Source organism: Nicotiana tabacum, chromosome 22 (genome assembly GCF_000715075.1).
Source record: "Nicotiana tabacum cultivar K326 chromosome 22, ASM71507v2, whole genome shotgun sequence".
NCBI classification, from domain to species: domain Eukaryota; kingdom Viridiplantae; phylum Streptophyta; class Magnoliopsida; order Solanales; family Solanaceae; genus Nicotiana; species Nicotiana tabacum.
This window is the reverse complement of record NC_134101.1, coordinates 121,981,937-122,002,010: the sequence shown is the minus strand read 5'-3', so window position 1 is coordinate 122,002,010 and position 20,074 is coordinate 121,981,937. Positions and strand designations below refer to the sequence as shown.

At 39.1% G+C, this 20,074-nt stretch overlaps 1 protein-coding gene across 1 annotated transcript; it reads left to right on the top strand.

Moving 5' to 3' along the window:
* The first annotated feature begins 13,963 nt into the window (after nt 1-13,963).
* Nucleotides 13,964-17,128, top strand: LOC107807156 (uncharacterized). Its single transcript, XM_016631482.2, has 4 exons — nt 13,964-14,981; nt 15,076-15,201; nt 15,296-15,997; nt 16,072-17,128. Exons 3-4 carry the CDS (start codon nt 15,386-15,388, stop codon nt 16,246-16,248), a joined length of 789 nt encoding a protein of 262 aa, XP_016486968.2. The 5' UTR covers nt 13,964-14,981; nt 15,076-15,201; nt 15,296-15,385; the 3' UTR covers nt 16,249-17,128.
* Nucleotides 17,129-20,074: the final 2,946 nt, after the last annotated feature.

The following is a 20,074-nucleotide window of genomic DNA, read 5'->3' as shown; positions in this document are numbered from 1 at the left end:
TCGCCTGCGACTATGATCCCTCAACACTGGTGGCCGATGGGGGTGCTAAAGTTGAAGACGGGCTCTCTTCTGATGACGGTGGTGCTGGCGGAGATGCGGCAGAGTGAAGTTTTGTAGTCTTTTGGTACTTTGTATTTTTTCTTTTCTTTGGGCTTGCTTGTTGTTATTGTTTTTTCTCTTTTTTTTTTTAGGGGGGGGGTCCTGTTTTGGCCTCTTGTAAGACGTTGGGAGTATGTAATTTTTGAATAAGATTTTGCTTTTGGCTGTATGTCCCTGCCTCTTGCCCCCCCTCACCCGTTTTTGAGAAAGAACTTCATACTTTTTCGTGCTGAGTCCATGTCTCACTTGGGAATTTGGTGGGATAGACCCTTATTTTATTTGGGTGAGATCGAATGTAAAGTTATTCGAACGAGGTCGAAGGTCGAATAATTCAAGCGAGGTCGAATGTAAAATAATTCAAGCGAGGTTGAATGTCAAGTAATTCGAGCGAGGTCAAATGTAAAATAATTCGAGCAATGTCAAATAATTCGAGCGAGGTCGAATGTCAAGTAATTCTAGCAAGGTTGAATATCAAGTAATTCGAGCGAGGTTAATGTCAAGTAATTCGAGCGAGGTCGAATGTCAAGTAATTCGAGCAAGGTCGAATGTCAAGTAATTCGAGCAGGTCAAATGTCAAGTAATTCGAGCGAGGTCGAATGTAAAATAATTCGAGCGAGGTTGAATGTCAAGTAATTCGAGCGAGGTCAAATGTAAAATAATTCAAGCGAGGTCAAATGTCAAAAAATTCGAGCGATGTCGAATGTCAAATAATTCGAGCGGGGTCGAATGTCAAATAATTCTAGCGAAGTCGAATTTCATTTTGGCGACTTGAACGAGATCGAGTTTTAATTTGGCGACTCGACGGAGATCGAGTTTTACTTTGGAAACTCGAGGTTGGTTGAGTTTTACTTTGGCGTCTCGAGGGAGATCGAGTTTTATTTTGGGGACTCGAGCGAGGTCGAGTTTTATTTTGGTGACTCGAGCGAGGTCTAGTTTTATTTTGGTGACTCGAGCGAGGGCGAGTTTTATTTTGGCAACTCGAGCGACGTCGAGTTTTATTTTGGCGACTCGAGCGAGGTCGAGTTTTATTTTGGCAACTCGAGCGAGGTCGATGTATATCTAAAATTTTGGTCGAGATTAACAGGGTTCAGTGACTCCTTTTCTCTATACATAGGTCCGCCTATGATGGAAGTACGTACAAATTCAAACAAACTTGAGAACTTTTACTTAGTTTATCTATTTATATTAGAACAAGTTAGAATGTTGATGACAAGTTCAGAGCTTATAAACTCAATATCTTGGCTACGCCTCTTATAAACAAAAAAACAAAGTTTCTCGATAAGGCTTTTTCATGAAATTAAAAGTCATGCAAATGTTACTTCTTCAAACCCATCACGTAAACTCAAATGTCATTTTCTCTTTACAAATATTCACTCAAATATTCTCACTATTTGAGGAGGCTATAGTTATAGTTTTTGGTTTTGTTACGCAAAGATTTATCGCTACCACTAATTTTTCTAAGTAACCAATGTTTTACCAAAAAGTGTTAACCTTTTCTTAAAATGAATTAAAAAGTAAAATAGGGCTAAATCCTAACCAAAGATAATCAACTCTAGATCAAAAAATGTTGAATAAGACAAATAGAAAGTGGTGAAGTTTGCGAAATCGTCGTGATTATAAAAGATGTTAAGTGAAAATAATTGGCTTGCATTCTCAATATTATCGCTCTGTAATGCTTGATAAAGGAGAACAAGAAAATGTATCATTAACAATTATGGATTGTATCTTTATTGATTTTATGATGAAGATTACAAGGATTTGGAACAAGATTGTGAACCCTCTCTCGGGTTTCCCATGGATCTCCTTAGAGAAAGTACTAAAAGAAGAATAAAGAATGAAAAAAAACCTCCCTCTCTATCACTCTCTTCTCCTGTATATATACTAGGTATCACTCCTTACCAGCGGTCCTTAGCCAATGTGCTTAAATCTGCTATTTATGTTTTAGGTCGACCTCCTTAGACGCCTCGGTGTATGCTTTGTCGTAGAGGCTTCCTGATGGTTCGACCTCGTCTACAGCCGATGTCACACCTCTTTTTTACCACCCACACCCCGAGAAAGGTGATATAAGTGAGTTTTTCCAATTAAAGTGACAATCGAAACGAGATTATTTTATTAAAAATTCAGAGTCGCCACTTGGGATAATTTATGGAGTCCCAAGTCACCGGTTCAAATCCCGAATCGAGGAAATATTGACTCTGTATTACAGTCTGCGAACACAGAAATCCGGGTAAGGAATTCTGTTAACCCGAGAGAAGGTGTTAGGCATTTTCGGATTCCGTGTTTCTAGCACGGTCGTTCAACTGTTATATTTGGCCTATTTACTTGATTTTAAAACATCTTTGAAACCTATGTGCATTTTATTCCTTATAACCGCTTTCATTTAATATTTTTTAGAAAGATTCAATGTCATCTAAAACACATCTTGAACCACGTCACATAAATGTACCCGCGATCCACGACATATTTTATTTAACGTTGTTGAGATTTGGATTTGGGTCACATAAATGTGCACCCGAATTGATATTTACGTATCGTGACTATGCCACGGGAACCGTGCCCATAGTCACGACAATTTACTATTAATTGCCTAAAGCAAACTACAATATTTTATTTTTCTTACTTTGAGATTATTGCGAACAAAATCTAAAATTATTTTTCAAACCAAAATAAAATATGAACAATATGCACGCCTACATTTTTGTCAATTACGAACTCTGAATCTACACCAAAAAACTCAAGGTTTAAATTGGACTCTATGAAGCTAAAGCAAACCTAGTCTATATATATTCTAAAGACGCGTAGGAATTGCATAGTTGAGGTTGAATTAGAATATACAAATAAACAATCATTTATCTGATTTTAAATTAAAAATAAAATTATATAATGATTAATATAATTATCTTAGTCAAAGAAAAATGTTGTCAGTGTCTACGTCAAACAAAATGCAACAGAAGAGAAGTCTAAAAATAAAATAATTTTTATTTCCAAATACAATAACGAAACTATTAAACAAAACATAAAGCAAATTCCCTTTCGATTAACCCTAAAATCAATTCTCTCACAATCAAATTCAAACACGCAAAAAAAAGAAACTGGACTATTAGAGGATTTCACTGAAAGCTAAAAAAAATGGAGTTACGAGTCGTTAGAGAGAGAATGAGATTACTTTTACTCGTCGCCGGTAGACAATTGCTGGAGAACTCAACAGAGAATTAATTGTAAGTGCTGCTTTGCTGCAGAGTGTAGAAAACCACTATGGATTCAGAATTTTTAAACGAAGCTCGACAACGGAACGTCGAACCGAAACCCGCCAGAGACCTCTTTTGAATTACAATCGTTTCAGAATCAATGAAGAAACTTAACACCCAAATTTTAAAAAAAACTCTTTAATTGAACGGACTGAATAACAAATCGAAAACCAGGACCTCGACCATAAGACCAGGGGGAACTGTTTTGAGGCTATTTTTGCAACTGGTAGCTTTAGGAATTAGGTTGATGTAGCTAAAGCTTTTTGTGTATGGTGTCAGCTACTGGAATTTTGAAGGAGGAGGAGGAATTCCCATGGGGATTACGGTTGTCTCCTTTTTTGAAGTTCTGCGGCTGCCCTCTTTAGTGCAGTCTAGGTCTAGGAATTGAAAACTTAAGGGTAGAGTTTTTATAATTGGGTATTTATATGGAAGTGAGAAAGGATGATGACCATTGGATTAGAAGGAAATAGATGGCTAGCATTAAATCTTGTACTTAAATGGGCTAATGGGTTGGGAAGAATGGGCTAAGGGTAATTGGGTTGGACCATGTCTTTTTGTGCCTCAATTTTGGGCTAAGAAGACTCCAAAAATTATTATTCAAAAATCATAGCTAAATTCCTTTAATATAAGATAACTATACTACATGATGCAAAAACAAATTCTGATTAATTAAACTAAACTATATTTAAACATGAAACTATTATATATTTTTTGTATTTTTCAAGATTATATAAAGATAAAAATAAGGTACTATTTTTGTATTATTTTTTTTACTTTATGAAAGGTACATAAAATAAAATATTTTTGTAATTTTTATTTTCTTGTAATAAAATAAAGTTAAAGAGTCAAATTAATTAAAATAGCTATATTAGGCCTAAATTAAATATTTACATGCTAAAATATAAAAATTTTGGGGAGGGTCAAAAATCACATGTCTACAGCTGTCCCTCTTTGACTGGAAACACGAAGAGTTTTCAGACAAAGAACGACTAAACATGTTTTTTGGCCCGACCCTTATTAAGAAGACCAAAACTAAGAGAAAAGGGGAATGTGACCGAGTCCTGGTATTTGAGCTGCCTACATATCCTTGGTTATGAAAGAATCAGACCATGTGTAGTTCAGAGGTAAATGAGGTGATGGAGTACCGAGGTGGAGGGCCGACCGAGGTGCCGTTGAGGTTCCGATCCGCAGTCCCGTTATTACATCAAAATCAAAAATGAAAAAGACTAACTAAGACAATCAGCTACGAGTTATAAGATTCCTATCTATGAGTCTTCTGAAGCTTGATCTTGAGTCTTGGTTGGTTCTTCATGCGGACCTTGATCTAAAACTTGACACTTGTTAGCTGCAAATGCTAGCTCGTTCTTCTTCGGATTTTCATAAGACGGGACATGTAGAGCTTGTGACCTCAGCCCTGTCTTGAACAACTCACATCTTTCATTAACTTCTGCATTTGGATTCACTTCTTATCTTTCTTTTTGTTTTTTTCCTTTTTATTCTGGATTGTGACTAACTTCTGTTGATTATCTTGGACTACTGACTCACATTCTTGACGCGAGCTTCTTTTGTTGCTGACCTGAATTGCATTCTGAATTGAATTCCCTTTTTTTCCAGGTGGGCACCTGATTGCTGAACTTGAACCGTCTTCTCTAGTTACTTGACACTGTTTTACCTTGCACCTTGAACCATTTTCCCTTGAAACTTGAACTGTCTTCCTTTGAAACTGTTTTCCCTTGAAACTTCAGTTGTCTTCTTTCGAAACTGCTTTCCCTTGAAACTTGAGTTGTCTTCCCTTGTTCTCCAGGTGGACGCCTGATTACAACAAAACAAACAAAACAAAAGAAATTTTCCTGCCCCAATTTGATATTGGGAACATCTGTGAGTGTTAACAAAACTATAAATCACCTTCGTTGCTGATGAAGGATGCAATGATGAGAGTAAAATTAATGACTCGACTAGGATGTGCGTCTCCTAAACGTGATTGAGCTTGCGGAAAACTATAAACTAAGCTTGACTAAAGTAAAAATTGACCTTATTCTCTAGGCGGACCCCCTAATTTTAGGGAAAGTAAACATTGATAATCTTGAGAAAACTAAAAAAATGACTCCTTTTTTTAAAATCCAGACTTCCATATTTTTTCAAAATATCCTAGGAGAAAATTCGTCAGACTAGGTTTTCTATCTTAGGAGAAATATTCATCAGACTAAGACGTTAATCCTAGGAGAAAATTCATCAGACTAGGTCCTTTTTTTTGTTTTTTTGTTTTTTTGGTATCTTAGGAGAAAGATTCATCCGACTAAGACGTTTATCTTAGGAGAAAATTCATCAGACTAGGTTTTCTATCCTAGGAGAAAGATTCAGCAGACTAAGATTTTGATCCTAGGAGAAAATTCATCAGACTAGGTTTTCTATCTTAGGAGAAAAAATCATCAGACTAAGACATCTATCCTAGGAGAAAGTTCATCAGACTAGGTTTTCTAATTTAGTATCTTAGGAGAAAGATTCATCAGATTAAGATTTTGATCCTAAGAGCAAATTCATCAGACTAGATCACTTTTTTTTTGGTATCTTAGGAGGAAGATTCATCAGACTAAGATTTCTATCCTAGGAGAAAGTTCATCAGACTAGGTCTTCTATCTTAGGAGAAAAATTCATCAGACTAAGATTTTGATCCTAGGAGAAAAGTCATCAGACTAGGTCTTCTAATTTATTATCATAGGAGAAAGATTCATCCGACTAAGATTTTGATCCTAGGAGAAAATTCATCAGACTAGGTCTTTTATCTTAGGAGAAAGATATATCAGACTAAGATTTTGATCCTAGGAGAAAATTAATCAGACTAGGTTTTCTATATTAGGAGAAAATTCATCAGACTAAGACATCTATCCTAGGAGAAAATTCATCAGACTAGATTTCTAATTTATTATCTTAGGAGAAAGATTCATAAGACTAAGATTTTGATCCTAGGAGAAAATTCATCAGACTAGGTCTTCTATCTTAGGAGAAAAATTCATCAGACTAAGATTTCTATTGGGAGGAAAATCCATCAGACTAGAACTTTTTATCCTAGGAGGAAAAATATGAAGATCAATGGCAAGATTTATGCACAATAGCAAGACAAATAAAGGCAAAGATTTGAGAAACTTCCCGTTGTCGGCTCTTCTCGTCTTTTCTTTTTCTTCTTTTTTTCTTCATTTTTTTCCTCTTTTTGAATCACTTTCCTTGCACTGCTTTGTTCCTGTTTCATACAAAGAAAAATTTGTCAGTTTTGAAAATGGTAGTCGGTTTGTGGCCTTGAGTCTTGGGCAGCTTGGCTTCTGCTCAATCAGCTTGAGTCGGTCTCAAACGACTTTTGTTTTGCACCAACTCTGATTGTTTCACACCAGTACCATTTGTATTTGCAGCTCAAACAGCCTTATCCCAATTGGAGATCTTTGCTTAGGTGACCTTTTCCGATATCTTGAATGACTTCCTACTTTTGAGCAATTTGTCTGTCAGAGAGAATCACCAGTTATCTTTGCTTGAGCCAAGTAGGCTGACAAGAGTCTTTAGAGGGAGCATTTGCATGAATCCTCAAGGCATGTTGACAGTAACAACTGAGTGTGTTGGCCAAATTCACTTTGTGCAACTGAAAAGCTGGTAGCAGATTTTGAAATCTTTTCTAGCTTGTTTTGAGAAGGACTGACTCAAGGTGAAGGACACAATGACGCAAAGAAACAAAAATTAACAAGAAATGCCCATGTCAGAAGGACAGAAGGAAGAATTTTTTTTCTTTTTTTTTTCAATAACTAGCCTTAATGATCATGACATGCATTTTGGACTCAACGGCCTGATCTATCAAACTAATCCAATCTTCCCTTTCACCATTTTTATGATTTTTGAAGTCGGGCCTATCCGTGCCAATCCTTTGCATCATCTTCACGACTCACTTTCGACTAATGGTGCCCGAGGAATTTTCACCAACAAGCCTCTCTCATTTATTCATCTCTACTTACTGTCGTCTTACTGGTCCCGTGAGGGTTTTCACTAATAAGACTCTCTTATTTTTCTTTTTCTTTTTGCTTTCTTTCCCTCTTTTTGTGAGCAACTCGACGATGTTCTATGTCGTATGACAACTGTTGCTCATCGCATGCGTCTCTTGGCATTCTTGAAGGCATATTGGGAGGTCTTTATTTGGAAGGTTTTTGGATAGCGTTGGAAAGAAAGGTCGGCATGAAGGCTCAAAATAAACTCAAAATGAGGGGTTGTAGACTTACAACTCTTGGAATCGACTCTTTCATAAATGAAATAAAATCCTTGCCCCAGTTTCAGATGCTGGGGATTTTTGGATTTGTCTATTTTTTCTATTTTTCTCTTTTTGTTCTAAATTCTAATTTGGTTGGACCGAACCGTGAGGCTGCCTACGTATCCTTATTTTTTAAGGAATCAGGTCGAACGTAGTTCAAACATCTGGCCTAAACTGGTTTTCATCTTTCTTTCTGTTTCTCTTTTTCTTTTCTTTTTTTCTTTTTTTTTTGTTTACCCCAGCTTCTATTTTTGAGGGCATGGACCTTTGACAATTTTTTTTTCTGAACTTTCTAAGGATTGCCCCAGTTTGTATTCTTGGGACATGGATTTTTTTTTGACTCTAAACTTGATTCCAAAAGAAGGTAGTCAAAGAAAATAACACAGACTCAAAAGGGGTAGCGAAGGATATAAAGTGTTTGGATAGCAGAAAGAGGGCCTCCCAACCTCAAGAATGTCAAACATGGTATCTTTTCGCGATCACAGCATTGACGAACATGTCTGTCTTCTTGGTGTGCCATGGTCACAAGACATATTTTTATCCCTTAGTGACAAAATTTCCAACAAACATCAATTGATTAAACAACCTCAGGCCTGTTCTTCACAATGATTTGAAGGTGAATTTTACTCGACCTTAGTTCCAAAGTATTCCAACTCTTTATTCATCCTCAAAAGTATTTTTTTTAGTTATCGAATTCTAGATTAAATCAGTTCTTAAGATCTGACCAAAATTTCCGCATGCATGTCATGTCATTAGAACTAGCGAGAAAAGAACTAGGAACAGAATGACACAAAAGGACAAACTGTATTTTATTGAGTAAAGGATGAAAGGGTTTTACAACTAAACAAGCAACCTAAAATACGAGTTACAACCCTAAAATAACCTGAATAATGAAAATAGCAACAGAATAGACAAACAAAACCCATACAAACAGAATGGAGGGATAGAAGGGTTTGACTCAATAAAGCAAATAAAATCTGGATCACAACCCTGAAATAACCCAGATAATTGAAAAAACATCAAAACAAGCTACCAAGATTCCTTCCTAGTGCGGAGGGAATGACTTTTCAATTGCTAGGCTTGGCATTTAGCCACAAATTTGCTCATCAGAATCAGCAGAGCCTTCTCCAATTTCAACATCATTAACTTCAGCTAGCAAGATCCCTAGAGGATTCTCATACTCCATGTCACCAGGCATCATCCCCACAAATTGTGCATCATGATATGCAAGTAAAGGATTCTGCGCGATATTCTGGATGTCAGTGCCTTGGATCACAATCAGGTTTTTCTGGATCATCCTTTTTATTTCTCTTTTCAAATCCCGACATCTTTCAATATTGTGCCCCTGGGCATTGGAATGGTATTCATACCTTTTAGAAGGGTCAAAGCTTCTTGCACGTGGGTCCACATGATTTGGAGGAATAGGTGCAATCATGTCATAATGCTTTAATTTCTCAAACAAGCTTGCATAGGACTCTCCTATTGGTGTAAAATTATCTTTCAACTTTTGTTCCCCTCTATACCTCTGGCCTGGATGTGGGTTATAGGGTACCTGAAAATTTTGTGGAAGCTGGTGGAGATTTTGTGATGCTCGTGCTCGCCTTCTGGGGTGTTTTGATGGCTGGACAACATACTGATGTGGAGCAACAGAGTATTATGGGTTCTGAGGTGGATAACAATGCTCAGGGGAGTCATGAAAAACTTGATAAGGCTGCGAATACCTTCGAGGTGTTTTCCTGGGACCTCTTCTTGAACGTGTTGTCATCATGATTTCTTCATCCTTCTCAATCGTGCCATTGAAATTATCAGATTCAACATGGACAGCCTGAGTTGCGGCTTTAAGAACTGCTTGACTTGTAATTTTTCCTGTTTTAAGACCATTTTCTATCATTTCTCCCATTTTGATTGCTTCCGAGAAGGATTTGCCCACTGCGGACATCATGTTTTGAAAATTATCTGGCTCTTGAGCGTGAAGGAAGACAGTTATTAGTTCGTGGTTGTCCATGGGTGGCTTAACTCTAGCTGCTTGCTCTCTCCATTTAATGGCATATTCCCTGAAACTTTCAGTTGGTGTCTTCTTCAGGTTTGAAAGGGAAGTACGGTCTGGGGCAATGTTGATGTTGTATTGGAACTGTTTGACAAAGGCCTATGCCATGTCATCCCAGACATACCAGTGAGACGGGTCTTGATCCATAAACCATTCGGAGGCTACTCCTATAAGGCTTTCCCCAAAATAAGCCATCAACAATTCTTCATTTCTTCCCAAACCTCTCAATTGATTGCAATACCTTTTCAGGTGGGCTATGGGATCTCCATGTCCATCATATTTTTCAAATTTGGGAGTCTTGAAACCAGGCGGCAAATGGACATCGAGGAACATACATAGATCTTTGAAGGCAACACTCTTTTGACCTGCCAACTCTTGCATGTTTTTCAACCGTTGTTCTAAGCTTTTCACTCTTTGGGTCATTTCTTCCTGTACTATCTTTTGGGCAGGCTTTTCAATGTTTGCAGGAAGATCAAACGAGTACGAGTGGTACTCAGGAGAGTGGTACTGCTCTCGCTGTGTAGCAAATTGTGACTCACGACGAGGCTGTCCTTGACTACTGGCCCATGCTTGACACATTTCAGTCATTTGCTGTTTCAGTTTTCTATTTTTTTCAAACATAGTAGACTCTTGTTGAACCCTCTGACCCTGAATCTCTTGAGCAGTTGTAACAGCTTTGATGTCAGTTATCATTTGTCCTTGGATCTTGTGTTTCCAGCTTACCACAAACCGACCACTTCAACTTCCTTTGTAATTCAAAACAAAACATGTTAGAATGGACTCAATCGATCCTTATTATTATCTATATTTTTTATTTTGTTTTTCATTTTTCTTTTTTTCTTTTTTTCTCATTTTTCTTTTCAATGGTTGATCGAACCAGATGTGGGTTGCCTACGTATTATCTGGGAACATGAATCAGATCTTGCGTAGTTCGGGAAGATCATGAATAAAGTAAATAAACTAACTTTTTTTTTGGTTTTGAATTTTTCATTTTATTTTTTCGAAAGAAAGACTAATAAAGAGAATATTTTTGGGATTTTGATTTTTCTTTAAAATTTTGAAATTAAAGACTTCTAAAGAAAAGAGATATATTTTTTGAATATTGACCTCTTTTTTTTGGAATTTCGAAGAAAAACTTCTAAAGAAAAAGAAAATATTTTTGAATTTTTGGACTTCTATTTTAAAATTATGAAAGAAAGACTTCTAAAAAAAATATTTTTGAATCTTGAATTTTCTTTTCAATTTTTGAAAGAAGAATGAAAATATTTTTGGATTTTGAGAAGAAATTAAAAGAAAATATTTTTGGATTTTGTTTTTTAAAAAATTGGGGTCTTAAAGAAAGACTTTCTTAAAGAAGGAAGTAAAGGAAAATATTTTTGAATTTTTTGAAAATGGTGGGCCAGAACCGATGAGGTTTGCCTACGTATCTCACATCCGGTGAGAATCAGACCCACGTAGTTCGCCCAGTTTTGACGGAACAAAAATTGACTTTATTTGATATGACTTATTTTTTTTCCCAGAATTTCGATAGAGTTTCAGAATTTTCTAAATACCTACCTCTCATTTTTTTTGGATTTTTCTCATTTTCTTTCCCTATTCTAGAAGTCGGTCAACATGCAAGCCAAAATAGATAAATACGCAAGTAGCACGTAAGATGCATCAGGATGGTCTTTTCATTTCGGGTACACCTGTCCTAGTCAGACCTAACCCCTGTGTTGAGTCTCCAAAGTTAAATGCACATGATGTAAACAAGCGTTCCTACTAGGGATCCGGCATGAAGCTGAGTTATTCTAGGTTCAAAACCTGGGCATTTGTTCTAGACTTGTGTACCCGAGCGGACAACTCGAGCCGAGGAGGGGGCTACGTACCGGGAACCAAAAGGCCATTCGGCTTAGTAACTTGTCCGAGCCTCTTTCTTATTTCAGGGTATGACACTAATAGAATAGGGAGTCTCGACCAGCGAGCACATTCCCGAAGATGAGAAGAGAAGAGTTTCGTAATAGTTTATATAAAATTCAAATAATATCAAAGCGGTAAAAGCATCACTTAGCATATTAGGCCCAAACATGTAACAAAGTCAAATAAAGCCAAATATAACAATTTATCTAAGCTCGAATTCTGAACCCTGAACCAGAGATTCTGGGTTCTAATCCCCAGTAGAGTCTCCAGAGCTGTCACACCTCCTTTTTACCACCCACACCCCGAGAAGGGTGATATAAAGAGTTTCTCCAATTAAAGTGACAATCGAAACAGGATTATTTTATTAAAAATTCAGAGTCGCCACTTAGGATAATTTATGGTGTCCCAAGTCACCGGTTCAAATCCCGAATCGAGGAAATATTAACTCTGTATTACAGTCTGCGAACACAGAAATTCGGGTAAGAAATTTTGTTAACCCGGGAGAAGGTGTTAGGCATTCCCGTATTCCGTGGTTCTAGCACGGTCGCTCAACTGTTATATTTGGCATGTTTACTTGATTTTAAAACATCTTTGATACCTATGTGCATTTTATTCCTTATAACCGCTTTAATTTAATATTTTTTTAGAAAGATTCAATGTCATCTAAAACACATCTTGAACCACGTCACATAAATGCACCTGAGATCTACGACATATTTTATTTAACGTTGTTGAGATTTGGATTTGAGTCACATAAATATGCACCTGAATTGATATTTACGTATCGTGACTATGCCACGGGAACCGTGCCCATAGTCACGACAATTTACTATTAATTGCCTAAAGCAAGCTACAATATTTTATTTTTCTTACTTTGAGATTATTGCGAACAAAATCTAAAATTATTTTTCAAACCAAAATAAAATATGAACAATATGCACGCCTACATTTTGTCAATTACGAACTCTGAATCTACACCAAAAAGCTCAAGGTTTAAATTGGACTCTATGAAGCTAAAGCAAACCTAGTCTATATATATTCTAAAGACGCGTAGGAATTGCATAGTTGGGGTTGAATTAGAATATACAAATAAACAATCATTTATCTGATTTTAATTTAAAAATAAAATTATATAATGATTAATATAATAATCTTAGTCAAAGAAAAAAGTTGTCAGTGTCTACGTCAAACAAAATGCAACAGAAGAGAAGTCTAAAAATAAAATGATTTTTATTTTCAAATACAATAACGAAACTATTAAACAAAACATAAAGCAAATTCCCTTTCGATTAATCCTAAAATCAATTCTCTCACAATCAAATTCAAACACGCAAAAAAAAAGAAACTGGACTATTAGAGGATTTCACTGAAAGCTAAAAAGAATGGAGTTGCGAGTCATTAGAGAGAGAATGAGATTACTTTTACTCGTCCCCGGTAGACGATTGCTGGAGAACTCAACAGAGAATTAATTGTAAGTGCTGCTTTGCTGCAGAGTGTAGAAAATCTCTATGGATTCAGAATTTTTAAACGAAGCTCGACAACGGAGCGTCGAACCGAAACCCGCCGGAGACCTCTTTTGAATTACAATCGTTTCAGAATCAATGAAGAAACTTAACGCCCAAATTAAAAAAAAAAACTCTTTAATTGAACGGACTGAACAACAAATCAAAAACCAGGACCTCGACCATAAGACCAGGGGGAACTGTTTTGAGGCTATTTTTGCAACTGGTAGCTTTAGGAATTAGGTTGTTGTAGCTAAAGCTTTTTGTGTATGGTGTCAACTACTGGAATTTTGAAGGAGGAGGAGGAATTCCCATGGGGAGTACGGTTGTCTCCTTTTTTGAAGTTCTGTGGCTGCCCTCTTTAGTGCAGTCTAGGTCTAGGAATTGAAAACTTAAGGGTAGGGTTTCTATAATTGGGTATTTATATGGAAGTGAGAAAGGATGATGGCCATTGGATTAGAAGGAAATAGATGGCTATGATTAAATCTTGCACTTAAATGGGCTAATAGGTTGGGAAGAATGGGCTAAGGGTAATTGGGTTGGATCATGTCTTTTTGTGCCTCAATTTTGGGCTAAGAAGACTCCAAAAATTATTATTCAAAACCATAGCTAAATTCCTTTAATATAAGATAACTATACTACATGATGCAAAAACAAATTCTAATTAATTAAACTAAATTATATTAAAACATGAAACTATTATATATTTTTTGTATTTTTCAAGATTATATAAAGATAAAAATAAGGTACTATTTTTGTATTATTTTTTTACTTTATGAAAGGTACATAAAATAAAATATTTTTGTAATTTTCATTTTCTTATAATAAAATAAAGTAAAAGAGTCAAATTAATTAAAATAGCTATATTAGGCCTAAATTAAATATTTACATGCTAAAATATAAAAAATCTTTGGGAAAGTCAAAAATCACATGTCTACAACCGATATACTCATTGTTATGGCGTCTTGCGTGTGCAATCACATCTCAACCATCTTCTTGCTATTCCTTTTTGATGTCGTCCTCACGTGGTCAGATTTCAGACGGTGTATTTATTTCTATAAATAGGGGAGTTTCTCATTTGAATGTAGTGTTTCCTAAATCTTTCATAATAGGATCTTAAAAACACTTGCTCTTCTCTCCCAGTTCATATTTCTTTTTTTCGCCGGCAATTCCTGTGACTATTACCCTTCTTTCTTTATATCCACGTTCTGTGTAATCATTTAAAGCAATGGCCAGTACTTTTTCTAACCCTGACCGAGTCATTGGCGCACTGATGCCGGAAAATGTTGTGCTTTCCCCAAAAAGGGAGCAAGTTTGGCGGAAGAGGAGAGTTTTCTGACAGTAGATGAGGTGGTTCCCCCGCCCGGGGAAGGCAAGGACAGACTTTAACAGCACCGCCAAAGATGAGCCGGAACCCGTGCATTCTATGATGGATGCTGCGACGCTCGTGGCATTCAAAGTCAAATGGAGAATCCTTGAGCATATCGAACTCGTTCCGGCGAGAGGCAATATAGTTCACATACACTGCCCAGGGTACTACGCGTACCCTTTTATTATTGGGTACACACTTCCCGTTCCCTCACTAGCAACAAACTTCTACCGCTTCTACGAGGTGTGCCCGGCCCAGCTCACCCCGTACATATACAAACTTTTCTTAATGCTCACCAAGTATGCAGAGTTGGACAACCGTGGGGTTTCCCTTCAACACTTGCTGCATATCTTCGTCCCCAGCTTTCATAGGGGCACTGTGCTACACCTTCGTCACCGAGGTACTAAGAGCCTGTTGATCGGAATGGACAATAAGACCAATCGCCGTTTCTGGGAGAGCTTCTTCTATGTCCGCATGGAATAAGTGGTAGGGTCTAACTTCACCGGGTTCCCTGAGACGTGAAATTTTGCCCGTAGGTCTTTCTTCCCTTTTCTCCTTTTTTTACAATGCTGATCGGTTGTTCTCAACTCATGATCTCGCTTATTGATTATTTTTTTTGTTGGTAGCCGAGAGGCTACCCTCTCCGCAAGTTAGCAATATTCACGGGTGGATGAGCTCGAATTTGCATCATACGGTGGGAATTCGCGCATGGGCACCCTTCCACGAGAGGTTTGGGCGTAAACCTTCCGCCGGTAAGTCACCTTGTCTTGGCCTTAGTCGTTTTACCCTTCGCCCTGTATTTTTCTTTGCCTTGTATTTAAATTTGGTCGTATATCATATTGATAGGTCAGAGATGGGTGAGAAGGGCGAGGGCTCGTGCTCTTGCTTTCCGTCAACTGGCTTCTCTTGCTAGGCCCTTACTTCAGGCAGCTATTGATGAGGGTACTCGGAATCGTACTATTTCACAGATCGAGCATGCATCCAACTTTGGTCGTACCGAGGTTATTCCTTTGTCAGAATCTCAGGCCCCCATTGTTCATTCGGCGGGCAAACCCTCTCATAGTGATGCCTTCGATCGATGAGCCCTTGAGGGCTGATCCTATTGGGGCGGTTTCTGAAAACGGGAGGGAGGTCGTCCTAGGAGTGGAAGCGTTGCTCGGGTCAGGCACGGATGGGGTCGTAGTGGCGTCAGGGCAAGGTTCGGTGGCTGCCATAATTATTCTGAGTGGACCCTCAACGTCTCAGCAGGCTCACACTTCTTCTCTAGCCGGTGAGAGGTTGAAGGGCGTGGTGGTGAACGACTATGAATCTGATTCGGACATTGATCCTGAGGATATGAGGTTGTTCGAAAAAAGCTTTACCAGGGTCGATATGAGAGCGGGTGGTCCTTCTCGTGTGCTCGAAATCTCGTCGAATTTTAATCTGTTGGAGAATACAGTGGATTTGGTGGAGCAATTCGACCTTTTATGTTCCGCCGTTGAAAGCAGGTTTCTTCGGGAGATTAGCGACTCTGGCTTGTCACGCGGTGTGGCTGGAATGGCCTTAAGGGTGAGTTTTTTTGTCTTTACTTCCTTTATTTTGTGTCCTTCATTTTCGTTGATTCTCTTTTTTTTTTGCTTCAGACTTACATGTTGGAGATTGAAAGTGCTTCACGGGCCGAGACGCGAGCCGAAGTCTTTCTGAAGATGATCGAGAAATATTGTCGGTATCGTAACAAATGTAGAGAGATGCATATGCAACTTAGAATGGGTTGTGATACTCGGTCTCTCAAGGAGGAGCTAGAGAAAAAGGATGAGTAACTGGTGCGGTCTATCCACAGATGTAGTGAGCTCGAAGGCCTGATTAGGGTTAAAGACGAGAAGCTCGAGGTGGGCAAGGGTGTCGCGGCAGAGTTCGAGGACCTTCAGGTGAAGGTGTCATCTTTGCGAGCTGAGCTCGAGCATAATGCCACCAAAGTTGCTTGTCTGAGTGATGAATGGACCGAAAAGGTAGCCGACTTAGAGAGGAAGGTGATAAAGTTAGAGAGGTCCAAAGAGGTACAGGTAGCGGCTGCGACGAGGGCAGCGACCCGTGAAGATACTATGTGCATCCTCAGATCCGAATGAGAGGCTGATAGGGAGACAACCACAATGAAGGAGGCAAGGCTTGAATAGCGGATCGGCGATCTTGAGCGGGATGCCATGGATCTAGGTGACAAAGTGGCGGCTCTTGAAGCTGAGAAGGCGCAGTTGTTGGCTCAGGCTGCCCCAGAATCCGCCTTTGTTGCTGTCCCTCGCCACTTGTATGAGATGTGGGTCCATGTTGAGGCCCAACGAGATATATATAAGGATTTGTGAGCGGCGGTAAATGTCACTGAGGCCGCTTTTGAGGATGCTCGCGTGAAGGCGCGCGAGATTTGCCTCTCCTGTGGCTATGATCCCGCAATACCGGAGGCTGATGAGGGTGCTAAAGTTGAAGACAGGCTCTCTTCTAATGATGATGGTCCTGGCAGGGATGATGGCGGAGATGCGGCAGAGTGAAGTTTTGTAGTCTTTTGGTACTTTGGTTTTTTTTGTTCTTTTCTTTGAGGTTGCTTGTTGTTATTGTTTTCTCTCTCTCCTCTTTTTTTGGGGTCCTGTTTTGGCCTCTTGTAAGACGTTGGGAGTATGTAAATTTTGAATAAGATTTTGCTTTTGGCTGTATGTCCATGCCTCTTGCTCCCCCCTCCCTCCTTTTTTTGAGAAAGAACTTCAGACTTTTTCGTGCTGGGTCCCTGTCTCACTTGGGAATTTGGTGGGATAGACCCTTATTATTCGGGTGAGATCGAATATAAAGTTATTCGAACGAGGTTAAATGTAAAGTAATTCGAGTGAGGTCGAAGGTCGAATATAAAATAATTCGAGCGAGGTCGAATGTCAAGTAATCCGAGCGAGGTCTAATGTAAAATAATTTGAGCGAGGTAGAATGTCAAGTAATTCGAGCGAGGTCGAATGTCAAGTAATTCGAGCGAGGTCGAACGTCAAGTAATTCGAGCAAGGTCGAATGTAAAATAATTTGAGCAAGGTCGAATGTTAAATAATTCGAGCGAGGTCGAATGTCAAGTAATTCGAGTGAGGTCGAATGTAAAATAATTCGAGCGAGGTCAAATGTCAAGTAATTCGAGCAGGTCGAATGTAAATAATTCGAGCGAGGTCGAATGTCAAATAATTCGAGCGAGGTCGAATGTAGAATAATTCAAGCGAGGTTGAACGTCAAATAATTCGAGCGAAGTCAAATTTCATTTTAGCGACTCGAGCGAGATCGAGTTTTACTTTGGCGACTCGAGCGAGGTCGAGTTTTATTTTGACGACTCGAGCGAGGTCGATTTTTATTTTGGCGACTCGAGATAGGCCGAGTTTTACTTTGGCGACTCGAGCGAGGTCGATTTTTATTTTGGTGACTCAAGCGAGGTCGAGTTTTATTTTGGAGACTCGAGCGAGGTCGAGTTTTATTTTGGGGACTCGAGCGAGGTCGAGTTTTATTTTGGGGACTCGAGCGAGGTCGAGTTTTATTTTGGCGACTCGAGCGAGGTCGAGTTTTACTTTGGCGACTTGAGCGAGGTCGAGTTTTATTTTGGCGAGTCGAGTGAGGTCGAGTTTTATTTTTGCGACTCGAGCGAGGTTGAGTTTATTTTGGTGACTCGAGCGAGGTCGAGTTTTATTTTGGTGACTCGAGCGAGGTCGAGTTTTTTTTTGCCTACTCGAGCGTGGTCGAGTTTTACTTTGGCGACTCGAGCTAGGTTGAGTTTTATTTTAGCAACTCGAGCATTGTCAAGTTTTATTTTGGCGACTCGAGCGAGGTCGAGTTTTATTTTGGAGACTCGAGCTAAGTCAAGTTTTACTATGGCGACTCGTGGAGTGGTGTAAGAATATCGCGTGCTACCTTTCTTTTTGTTGGAGAGTTCAATACGTTGCAGCTTATGTACGCATTGGGGTGAGTCCAAGTCTATATAGTCCCTTCAGCGCTCGGTCTAGAGAGGCCGTCAACAGGGCGGGTGATGAATTTGCTGCTTAGAGGTTCAGATGTGATTTGATGTGTATGGTCGGGTGAGTTGGTGTTGTATTGCCAAGGCGAGCACATGTGCAAGCTCTTAGTACCTACGTCCTATTTGCGTTGGGGCGTTTTGAGCTTGCCGCACAGTCCCCTGCTTATGGAGATTGTTTCTTAATGATGTTGGTTCGTTCTGGGCCGTTTGTCTATTATTTGCACTACGGTATGGTGTGGGGGGTTCTTCCCGGTTTGCCCGCTGTTGAAGGGAAGAATCTAGTGCCGGTATATCGGTTGGCCTTTGCTCGCGTACTCGTGGGGGGGGGGGGGGGGGTCCTTGCTCTTCGTTTCTTTTTGGAAAAGAGGATAGTGAGTCAGAGGTATGAGGAATCATTCGTTACCTGGGTTGGATGGTTAGTTGATGAATGAGGGGGTTTGGTCACGTTTCCTTCATCGGTTGCAGTCTTTAGACCTGATGTTCGGCTTTACATCCGGCCTCGTCATTATTTGAGCTTGAGCGTTCCGTGGGTGGATGGCTTGCTCCTCCTGTTGGGACCTCAGTTTGAGTCTCGATTTGTTCCAGTCCTGGACGCGCCAAGGTAACAATAATATAAGTTATACCACAAACGCACAGACGAAGAGCATTTTAACAGTAAGTTATAAAACAAGCATCGTCCCATATAGTAAGAGGTGAAGGCGGTATGTGCGGGGTGCTAATCTGGAAGTGAGATTACGGGTGTGCTTGACGTGCAATAGTCACAACTCCACTACTATGGCTCACGCTCGAAATGCACCAGAGTTGCTGCCGTGGCGCAACGTAAGCCCGGCATATCTTCGGTTTCGTGTAAGGATTTATCCTTGGTTGGTTTGGTGGATCTAGAGGAAACTAAGGCTTTGGCTAGATAATTCTCACAGACGGCGCCAAATTGTTTTACTAAAAAAGTGTTAACCTTTTATTAAAACGAATGTATATGTAAAATAGGGGGTAACTCCTAGCCAAAGATAATCAATTCTAGAACAAAGAATGTTGAATAAGACAAATCGAAAATGGTGAAGTTTGCGAAATCATCGTGATTATAAAAGATGTTAAGTGAAAATAATGAGCTTGCATTCTCAATATTATCGCTCTGTAATGCTTGATAAAGGAGAATGAGAAAATGTATCATTAACAGCTACAGAGTGTATCTTTATTGATTTCATGATGAAGATTACAAAGATTTGGAACAAAACTGTGAACCCTCTCTCGGGTTTCCCATGGATCTCCTCAGAGAAAGTTCTAAAAGAAGAAGAAATTAAAGAATAAAAAAAAATCTCCCTCTCTATCACTCTCTTCTCCTGTATATATACTAGGCGTCGCTCTTTATCCAGCGGTCCTTAGCCAGGGTGCTTCAATCTGCTATTTATGCTTTAGGTCAACCTCCTTAGACGCCTCGCCGTATGCTTTGCCGTAGAGGCTTCCTGATGGTTCGACCTCATCTAGAGTCGAGATGCTCATTGTTACGGTGTCTTGTGTGCGCAATCACGGCTTAACCATCTTCTTGCCATTCCTTTTTGATGTTGTTCTCATGTGGTCAGATTTCGACCCATACAACCAATGCAAAAGTTGGCGACTCATAATCT

Coding starts and splice junctions, on each gene's coding strand:
- LOC107807156 (XM_016631482.2), top strand. CDS start 15,386: ATGAGGGTACTCGGAATCGTACTATTTCACAGATCGAGCATGCATCCA. Junction 15,998..16,071: donor TGGCTGGAATGGCCTTAAGG/GTGAGTTTTTTT, acceptor TTTTTGCTTCAG/ACTTACATGTTGGAGATTGA.